This window comes from Trachurus trachurus, assembly GCF_905171665.1.
Source record: "Trachurus trachurus genome assembly, chromosome: 6".
NCBI classification, from domain to species: domain Eukaryota; kingdom Metazoa; phylum Chordata; class Actinopteri; order Carangiformes; family Carangidae; genus Trachurus; species Trachurus trachurus.
The window spans coordinates 24622940-24633519 of NC_139897.1; the positions used below are offsets into that span (position 1 = coordinate 24622940).

The following is a 10580-nucleotide window of genomic DNA, read 5'->3' on the forward strand; positions in this document are numbered from 1 at the left end:
ATCCAGGTCATCAGGAGGAAACAACTCCTTCTGCCACTTATTCATAACATTAAAGTCTTTAAGGGCGATATTAGCATTGCCAAAACGTGCAAATGGAAAATGCAGTTTATGCAATGCTTTGGACTCTCTCCATATTGCATAACATAGTGTATCATCATGCATGATTTAATTTGGTTACTGCCTTGATTACACTCCACGTTCATCATCTTACAGTACATGCTCATGTTGAAAGTCTACATGAGCAGAAGGGGAAAATACAGAACAATTCTTAAATAAATCATGGTGTATAAGGTTGTGACTTTTAAATGCTCATGTGTTTCATTATTTTTTCATAAGAATAATATTAAAGAAACAAACCAAAGTTTCACTGTGTTAGTGAAAGAAACCTCGATACATGGTTGGCTTTACAGTTTCCCGTGACACAAGCACTGATAGCAGATAAAGAGGTCAGATAAAATGAGATAAGCTATGGTGACTGCTTCTTAAACTAAACAAGATGTTATCTTGTAGTTCTTGGTGTTAGACTGTTTATAATTAAAATAAATGAAGTATAAATAGAACAAAATCAAGAAGATACGCAAAAAAATTATGTTCTATAACCTGAGGGCAAACTGCATATCTTGACTGTGTCCTTGAAAGTAGGTCTTGAACAGAGCCAGACTAAGAAGAAGAAGAAGGCGCCATTATTGTGATGGCCAGAAGCAAGCCACCACCACCAATAGCCTCTACATAGTGACTCAGCAGCGGCTGGTAATGCTGCTGCTCTTTGTAATATACCCAAGCTCTGCAGATTCATACACACTTGAAAACAGCTGTAGAATCAGCTGAGGGAAACTATTTTTAACCCCAGGAGCACAAAACAGATCACTCATAAAGAGGCATCAAAAAAAAAGAAAGAAAGAATATAACTTCTGGAGCGTCATCTTCAATTTACTGCATCGCTTCATTCAGGCCGTCTGCCTCTGGCTTGGCCCAGGAGAAAACTCCCAACTAAATTACAACTTACGCTGGTACCTTCGTCAAGTCAACATGTTATTATAACATGGCCCATCGGAAAGGACTTGGGAAGCAAACCCCCGCCAAGACTTTCTCCTCTGAAGGCCGGTCTGTGCTGCACATTCTCCAAACTGCCACACAGCTCCTTGTCGGTTGTGCCAAGTGTTTGAACCCCCAACCCCCAACCCTCCCACCCCGAGGGATGTACCACACAGCTGGGCAGATGCACGCACACATGTGCTCGCACTAAAAACACACCAAATAATGTGCTTAACCATAAATAGGAGGGGGAAAAACTGAAACGGAGGGGTTTGCTTTGCATCATAGGGTTGCCTGTTTTGTTGTTGGCCTTATTTCACGGCTTTGTGAGGAAGTTATAAATAATCACAAGAACAAAGCATACAAAGAAAAAAAACACCACAGGACTTGGTGTGCTGTGCTCTGTCAAGTCTTTCTATAGATAACAGAAAGAGTCGAGGCTGTATCAGTTCACGCACAGTATCAGACAAAGGGTGAACACATGTGGTTCTATATCCACTGGAAGTACATGATACTCGTCAATGGGACTTTGTCTTTGGCTGCAAACAGCAACACATTAAAGACAACCAAATACTACACAGACAGATAGGCTCTGTAGGAGACCATGTTTGTGAGGGGAATGTGCTGATGTTTGAGGTCATGGTGCGCCACATGACCCCAAAATGTCACCTCATCTCAGCACACCCCTACAGTGATAAACTGATTCATTTACAGTCCCATTTAGGACGAATATTCTACATGAATGAATGGATGACACAACATCCAGCTAATTGTGACGAAGACTATCATTGGCAGGTGATTGATGATAATACTGAGAATTGCACTGATGATGCCCATGAGAATGATGATGATGATGATAATGATGGCAGTTCAGGACAAGAGCACGGACAACAACAGAAAAAACAAGGATCTTGTCCATAATCTTTGCTGTAGTATATCAATTTAAAAAAAACAAACAGAAACACACGCTATGTTTATAGAGAAACCCGACTGGTTATTCTTAAATAATTAACAAGGCGTGGTCTTAATACTTAAAGGGCTAATCGTAGGTAATGACAGTCAGAGCTCAGCGCGACAGACAGCCGCCACGAAAAGAGCAAGTGAGACCGATCTGAAGTGAGGCTGACATTACAGTCGGCTAAAACTGACAAAGGCCTCCAAGACTAAGCAGCGCTGCCACCTGTCCCCCCCGAAACACGAGTGTGTCACGCTTGGCTGGCCACTCATTGTTAAGGCCCGTCTTGTGAAAGGACGCATTGAGACCCATGTAGAGCAGAGGGACACCTTCAAATATCAGGTCACAAGAGCATAAATGTCAAGTGCTCCGCTCATGTCAATATTGTCCCAGTACAGTTTTTCTGATCTTTCGCTCATCAATCATGTTTATTGGTTTATTTGCAAAATTGCAAAATAAAAATCAGAGGTTGAAACTAATTATGTACTGCAATTTTTTGTAATCAGAGCATTTTTAGTCTAATTTTGTATCTGGGCTTAGACAGAATATCAGTGCATGCAAATTTCTGTTCCATAACTGAGCTCCACAGTATCTTGTTGAAAACAGGCCACGAGATATATGGTGCTATGATCAGTGTACCCGAGAACCACAAATAAAGAAATGTTTTGAAACTGTCTGGTAAAGCTATAGCCTACACAGAAATTCTGACTGTTCTCCTTCTGTAGCAGGTCTGATAATCGCTTTCACAACAAATCCTGATTTTACTGGCATAAAAACGTCAGACTGTTATTGCACAAGCAGCATTTTAAAGCCATAAACAAACTATACATCTATGTCAAACTATACATCCTGCTTCCTAAGGAAAAAACAAAGAATACTGCATCAGCTTCACATAAAATGCATTACTGTAACAACTCCTAAGATTAATTAATGCAGTGGGATTTTCATTTATTCATTAACATGAAAAATCTCTGGTTAATGAGAATCCATTTCCATTCATCAGGCATTGATGAGTTATTTTAGCCTAGTGTATAAGCAGACTTGCATTTGCATTTGACCAAATTGACTTATTAACAGACCCAACAAGTCTGTACTTACTTAATCTGGGTCTTCTACAACATAAGGCTATAAACAGGTTGTTATTGCATCTGGCGAGTAAGTGGAGGTATTATGTGGGAGTAGTTCTTAAAAATACCCATGTTGTTGGCAACAGGGTGGTGAGGAGTATGTTTTCGCTGTACACATTAAGAGCAGCCTACATCTCTACATCTATAACGGCCGACTCAGGAAAAGAAAAAGAAGAGAAAAATATCTGTCCATACTTAAGCAGACGATGGGACGGCACATGAATAATGCCCATCTTGTGATTTGTTTGATTTGCTCTGCTTCTCTTTCTACATCCGGTGGCAGCCTTGGATCACTGCTAGCAATCACATAAAAAGGATTCTGACAAGACCATGCAGGATTATTACTGCTGGTAACTGCTGATCTCATGCGCCTTTCTGAAATCCCTACAATGGAATAAAAAGAGATGGAGACAGAGACTGTGCCGAAGGCAGACACAACTCAGGCATCAAAAATAGCACTAACCCATTTACCCAGGATGGATGTTGGCAGCATCTTATGAGATCATATACTCTCCACTAACCTATATATATATATATATATATATATATATATATATATATATATATGTATATGTGTGTGTGTGTGTGTGTGTCCGACTGTTCTGGTTTGTTTTAATTATTACACATGCTGTTTTTTCAGTAGGTCATATTTTTGTTTTGCCTACTTATACACTTTGGTTTTGTTTAATTTGCAGTTTACAGCGTCCAAACTATTGATTTTTTAAGATCGGTCACAGTAAAAAGTTTGGATACATCGCTGTGTCTCAGTAATAGAGGGCAACATTGTCTTGCTTTGACTGTAGTACTACAGTGCAGCTCTTTTGAGTGTACAGCTTTCTCAGCTTGGCTAAACCATAGTAGTGCTTTGACTTGTGTGAATGTAACACAAGTATCAGTGTTTGGATGTTCATATGCAGGCTTTTAGGATTTAATTCCCAGAAGTGAAACATACTTCATATATTTATCAATACAGCTTTGAAACGCTTGACCGAAGAATTCATTGATTTGTAAAACAATCTCAATCGATAACAATGCATAAGATTCTACTTTTATGCATTTAACGGTGGCACTAACATGTAAATCCTTACAAGTGGGATAAAATTTAATTTTGGCTTTACTGTCCTCTCATGACAACTGATCCCAAGGCTGAAACAGAGTTAACCTGATAATGCCTGTCTGCAGACAGCGCTTTGCTGATGTCTGGAATTGAATCACAGAAAATACCTTCCCCCCGTCGTCTTTACTCAACCAGACCGTGCACTCAAATACAAAGTGGAGAAAAAAACAAAAAAAAACAGGGAGCAGGGCAAAACTGTAAACTTAATCTGTGTCCTTTAACACAGTAAAATACTTGGGCTTGTGGGAGCTGACAGACGAGGCTGTTACGTCGGCAGCAGCATTTACAGAAGATGAAAAGGACAACAAACACGGTCTATCTCTGTTTGCTTTGATGCAAGGGGCTGGGAGAAGTCTAAATAGGATTTGTTTGGTCAGAGGATGAGTACGCTCATTTTTTGAGTAGCGGAGACAGAGACAGTGCTTTCGGGCTAAAGGCCGACTGCATGGGTCTCAGTAAAAATCAATAACATATGTACAGAACAACAGGCTCCATAAATATATTAAGTGTGTTCAACAGTGATTTTTAGATGTATTTTTAAAGACCAACCCACCTTTAATTGCCTTTAAAGTCTGGCAAACTCTTCAGGCCAAGCAGCTGTACTGGCACCACATTGGATAACGTACACAGGAACATATATATTCCAATGTGTGTCACGAAACCTGAGATAACAATTACACAGTCCTCTAATTATACCATTTCCTATGTTTGCCAGACTCCTTATTGCCCCCTCCCCTCAAAAAAAAAAGAAAAAGTTGCTTAATGGTTGTGTAATTTAAAAAAAAAAGAAAAAAAAGAAAAAAGAGAGAAGAAGAAGAAAGGGTCTGTTGCTATTAATGCTTGCTAACTACAACCCCACACATGGTTCTGTTTTCAGTTGAGCCCCTTGCGTGACTGGCTCTTTTCAGTTGGCAGGAGCTGCGTATGCTGAGTGCAGTCGAACAATCAAGATATGGCTGTGTTGACATTTGGTTTATCGTGGAAGCTTTTAAGATGGGAAAGATTCCATCGTTTTTATCAGTGGGGTTCAATTAGATCAAGCTCCCTGCCAAAGCTCAAGAAGCCCCCCCACACAGAAAAAAAAGAAGAAAAAAAAAGTTCGACATAAGGGGGATACATTCATTAGAAACCTGCACCGGTTGCTTTCTGGTTGCACCTACTTGTCGCGCTTAATCTACATCAAACGGTAGAAGATTAAAGAACAGTTTTCAATCAATAAATGCTAATGTTAATGCTAATCCAAATCTTGCTCACGATCTAATAGGGAAAAAGTGACACACAAAGTTTTGTAACTAAGGGAGGTTGCCAACGTCTCTACCGAAAACTAATTCTTCCGATTTGGCCCAAAAATGAGCATGGGAATGGAGAGAGACTGGCTGAGGTCATGCCTACGCATCAAATATTCATGTGATTCTTGTTTTGTTTTCCTGAGGGAACACTTTTTCTTTTTAAGAGAACCACGGGGAGCAGGATAAAGGGGGAGGGGAGCGGAGGGGAAGGGGACGATAAGTCCAACTGAGAAAGAGGAAGAGAGGTCAGAGACAGAGAATGAGGGGGGGTCTGTTGAGTTAAGTTAACTTTCAGTGAGTCTTCTGGTACTTGTAGTCTGTCAGGCCATTGAATGAGACACGTCAGTTCAATAACGCAGAGAACGGACGCACAACATTGCATGGCTACGATTGGTGTGATCAGTTTCAACAAGTGCATTACATTGTGAGAAAAGCCCTGCACTTACTGTGCACACACAAATCTGGTTGGATACACTCCCTTTACTTTCTGCAGTGCTGATTTTTCTTCGAAAGACAGGAAGGCAAAGACTTGTAACCAGAGAGGCCCAGAGGACTGTGTCACTCAGCGACCTCCTCTACTCTGCCTCAGTCCTCCAGCACCGGCCACTCTCAGGCTTCAGGTCCTGGGAGATTAAAAAAATACTGTCTGTCTGTCTACTGGGTTTGGTTAAGGTGTCATCATGAGAGGAAATTGTTTTATTTAGTCGTGGGATGTGGAGACTAGGTAAAAGAACAAAATGATTTTGTCTAGTGTGGCTGGCTCATAACAGAACGGAGCTGTACTGCACCATCTGCTCCGATAAATATATAAATAATCAGCTGCAGTTCATCAGAGCACAGAGAGATTTGGGCTCATCACAATATGGACGCAACGTTGCCTTCTGTCAAAATGTGAACTCTGTGCATGCATTGCACATTTCATGCTCTCCAACACTGACAGGCTGCTGCTGCTGCTGCTGCTGCTGCTGGTGCTAGCACAACAAACTGTAAGCACAGACAGAGGAGTCTAATTGTAATTAATAAATAAATGAATGAAGTGCTCTGTTACTGGTCAGATCACATTTTGCATTTGGTGATTATGTAACAACACAAATTCTTGTTAAACGCTGAAATAAGTTAGACAAGATATTGATGATAAAGTGCTAAAAGCTGTATTCATTGTATCCAAAGAAAAAGGTACTTTCTCTATTCAATACTCATGCCAAGTTTGGACACTTGTAGGATGCTGAAACTGCGATGGAAAATTGCCTTGGTTAAAACTGAAAAAGGGTTACACAAAATCACTAACAGATGTACACTCACAGGCCCCCACTATGGTACCTTCACATCAAAACCTACCGCCATGATGTCGGTTAATAGTGGACAACTGGAATAAATTACATCAGTGAGATCACAACCCTCCTCAGAATAGCCGACTATGTAATCGTGATATCATAAATGATGGACACTGATTATCATGTGAAGAAATAACATAGACACACGTTTTTTTGTTGTTGTGGTTTTCTAAAGGGTCAGCTCATCATTGACCCACCCTTGACCAGTGGACGACTTTCCACTGGTCCAAATAATGCCGGGACCGGGGCCATCAGTGGACAGACACGGTCAGTGAGCTGCTTTTCAATAGATGTGTATGGTGAAGGCTGCAGGCCTGGTGAGCGCAGAAGTACCCAGTGTTTGGCTTTTGATGGGTTCTACCCATTGATCTGCAACCCGCTCCCAGCTCTAATGAATAATGAATGGCCATATTGTCATCCCACACAGATCACATTTCACAGGGCAATGGACTGCACTGGTAATTAGCCAGGATGTTGCCGGCCTGCAGCTTGCCTGGTTGAACTTGTGGCGTAGAAGAGAAGAGAGGCTGCTGGGGCAAACTTACAAGGGAACTGCATAGGATTACACATAAAAGTTTATAAAGTTTATGGCTCATTTTAAGGTCTCGGGTATAGCTGTAGAATTATTTTTTCATACTGTCAAATTAAGCACAAGATGAGTTAGAGGAAGAGAAACAGAGAAGTAAAGTAGAGGAATATGATTGTATGATGTCGGGTCTGGAGGGATAATTATACATGCATACATCGCCACGCTCTATTTGACCTAGAAACTACAAAGTGTACCAGTCTGAGTCTGGGAGAGGGGAAGCTGTAATGCTGATGATTTCACTGCTAAAACAGACCAGTTGTCATCCTGAACATGTCATACAATTAGTAGCAGAGTCCTACTTTGGGGCTAGAAGCATATTGTGAGACTTGTGTTTAGCTCTGTATCTATAACTTAGCACTGTACCTATTCAACAGGCCTGTTTCTTGTCAATAACTTATATTATACATAGAGGGATAGTTTATAAATCCTTTACAGCTATCTATATCCATATAAGATTTCTTGATAGGACAAATAGATATGACATCAATAAAACATGTTTGTATTTTAGTATCTTGAACAAGTCCTGAATTTAAACTCTTATTGTATTGCATGACACAATAATAAAAGTAATTCATTCATTCATTTATGCATCATGCTCTTCATACGTATTATCATTCTTAAATTGGAAAAATAAGTATCATCTTTTGATGTTCCCATTATGCAGCACTAATGTTCCTCCAAATTTAGAGCGCTTAACAGGCTAATTCAGAACAGCATGCAGTTGTCTGAAGCCCGTCCAAACCACGACTGATAAATGTATTCTCATGTGATGTAGTGGTTTTTGCCACAGAAGAACTGTCTGTGAGATGCTCCTCAAAGTGTTGCTTTGCCTGAGCTTAGTGTGATCATCAAAAACCTTCAGGATATATCAACCAAAAACCAGCCGCCTATAAGAGATGAAACACCCCAGATATGTCCCTAGCGCAAATGAGGTATTCCTATGAAAATGGAGACAATTACAGGCAATAAAATATATTCCAACTTTCATTTCTCCACTGTTTTTGTGGCACAGGATGGAGCCGCTCGCTAAGAGAAAGAACAGCAGCCCCAAAATCTTCTTAGTCACCAGCCAAATGAGCAAGAGTCCAGGAAGAGAATGAGACAGGAAATCACATGGAAAACCGAAAAAACCTTCTACAGGCTTTGTTGCACAACTGTCACTGACATAAAAAGACAAACTTGGAATACAAAATACTTTAGAAAAATAAATCAAAGTGAATGTGCACTTCAAACCCTGAGCAAAAAAAAAAAAAAACAGCCATAGAGATTTTCTTTGTGGTTTCTAGGAATAAAGATGTACTACCACAAGCGTCCAAACCATCAGGCCATATCATCTACAAATACACTGTAACCATCTCTACAGAAGAGATAGTTAGCAATCCAGCAGCTCATTGACTATACTAAAAAAGGAAGAAATATATATATATATATATAAAAACGTCAAAGTTAAACAATAATTAGAAATAGTTTATAAAACGGCTAAAGTTGACATTACTATTATGACGGGCTCACCGATGCATTCACAGTAAAATTAAAATCTGTGAATGGAGGTGTTATCACAAGAGAGGGAGTTTAAGATGTAATAATTCCTGATTTCCTGTACAAGGCTTTCACCCTGGCATTTACTGCATAATCCTATTACCACATAATATCATGAGTTTTTGGCCGCCTTTAAAATGGGTTCTTTACACTGGGCAGTGAGTTGGGGGGTGGAGGGGGGGTTGGTGGGATCATGTCATTATCTTTTAAAGTAAGCCCCAGGAAAACACCCATCAAGCGGATGGATTTAGACCCTTTTCTCTCTTTCTCCAATTACTGAAAATTGGTTTAACTCTACACACTGTGTGGGGATACAGTACAGCCGCTTTGCCCTTTTGTGAAAATCCCGAATCAAACGTGCGGATGTCCTCATTTAGGATCACAGCGATCCAAGGTCAGACAGGCAGCAACCTTGACCCTTCATGTGAAAGACTAAACACATTCATACTGAGGTAAACTAGCAAACAGATTACAAACATGCACACAGACTAAACCCAAGAAAAAGCTGCCTTATTACAACTATACTGTATATGTCATGCATCGCTTTCTTTCTTCTGATTCAAGGGAAGACAAGTTTTAAGTAGAAAAGTTGGCACCAGTGGCCTGAAGGTTAGGACAGCAAGCTTGTGACTGGAAGGTCACAGGTTAAGTTGGCCTTGAGCGAGGCGAGGCACATAATAACTCCAAACTGCCCCAGTGCAGCTGCTCGAGTGGCCAACGACAAACAAGACTGGGGTTTGTACTGTACAAAAACATCTCTTTGATGTGTGTAATCGTGTCAAGTACTGCAAAAAGAAAATATGACGGTTAAACATTTTTTTTTGGGGGGGGGGGTTATTTGATTCAACCCTGTACTGGGCAAGTTGTAAAAAGAGGGCGTAACACGAGAAGGACAAAGATCTTGATTGTGCCCGGACTGGATCTTGGATGCACACACACAAACACACACTCTCAACAAGTTAACATTGCCTCCATGTTTACTTTCAGCTTAGTGTGATTTATATGTAGCTATTGGCTTGGATTAAATCATATGTATTTTCTCTAGAATCATCTTTATGGCTATTTTAAGTTTGCATTTTCAAGTAGAGCATCATGCCACTTACTTGTCAATGCAACACTAAGTGAATGTTGTACAAGATAACGATCGGTGTGTCCGTCCTGTGCCACAATGTACAGTACAAATGAGCTGATCATGTTGTGTGTGAGTCAGCAAAAGGGTGTTCTCTTACCTGCTGCAGGTGAACCAGCTGCTATCAGTGTCACCCACCACACCGTCATCCCCAGAAACACTGCACGTCGCCGGCCCCCCCGGCCGCTGTGCATGAGAGCCTTGAGCATCAGCACCAAACCCACAGAGGAGGAGACTAAACCTGCCATGGTGGTACGGCGGCGGCTGCGGTGGTGGTGGTGGTGGTGGTGGCGAGGTCAAGGCATTTCATCCAGTTATGAAGAGAAGACTCATGCCAAAGAGACAGTCAATCATTCAAATCACAGTCACTGGGAGATTTGCCTTTTGGTTTGGTTTTTTTGGTCTCTTTCAGTTTAAGGCCCCTCCTTCTCATAACATGTGCTTGCAGTGCAGAATGGCTGTGGGA

At 40.8% G+C, this 10580-nt stretch overlaps 1 protein-coding gene across 1 annotated transcript in view; it reads right to left on the reverse strand.

The window, feature by feature from the left end:
- Positions 1 to 10362, reverse strand: part of LOC310987524 (UPF0606 protein KIAA1549-like) — a gene marked incomplete at both ends in the record, with an annotated part of 37025 nt that extends 26663 nt beyond the window's left edge. Inside the window, one exon of the mRNA XM_083973829.1 lies at positions 10215 to 10362. Coding sequence (XP_083829955.1) covers positions 10215 to 10362 — 148 coding nt within the window. The remainder of the gene's footprint in view (positions 1 to 10214) is intronic.
- Between the last annotated feature and the right edge of the window lie 218 nt (positions 10363 to 10580).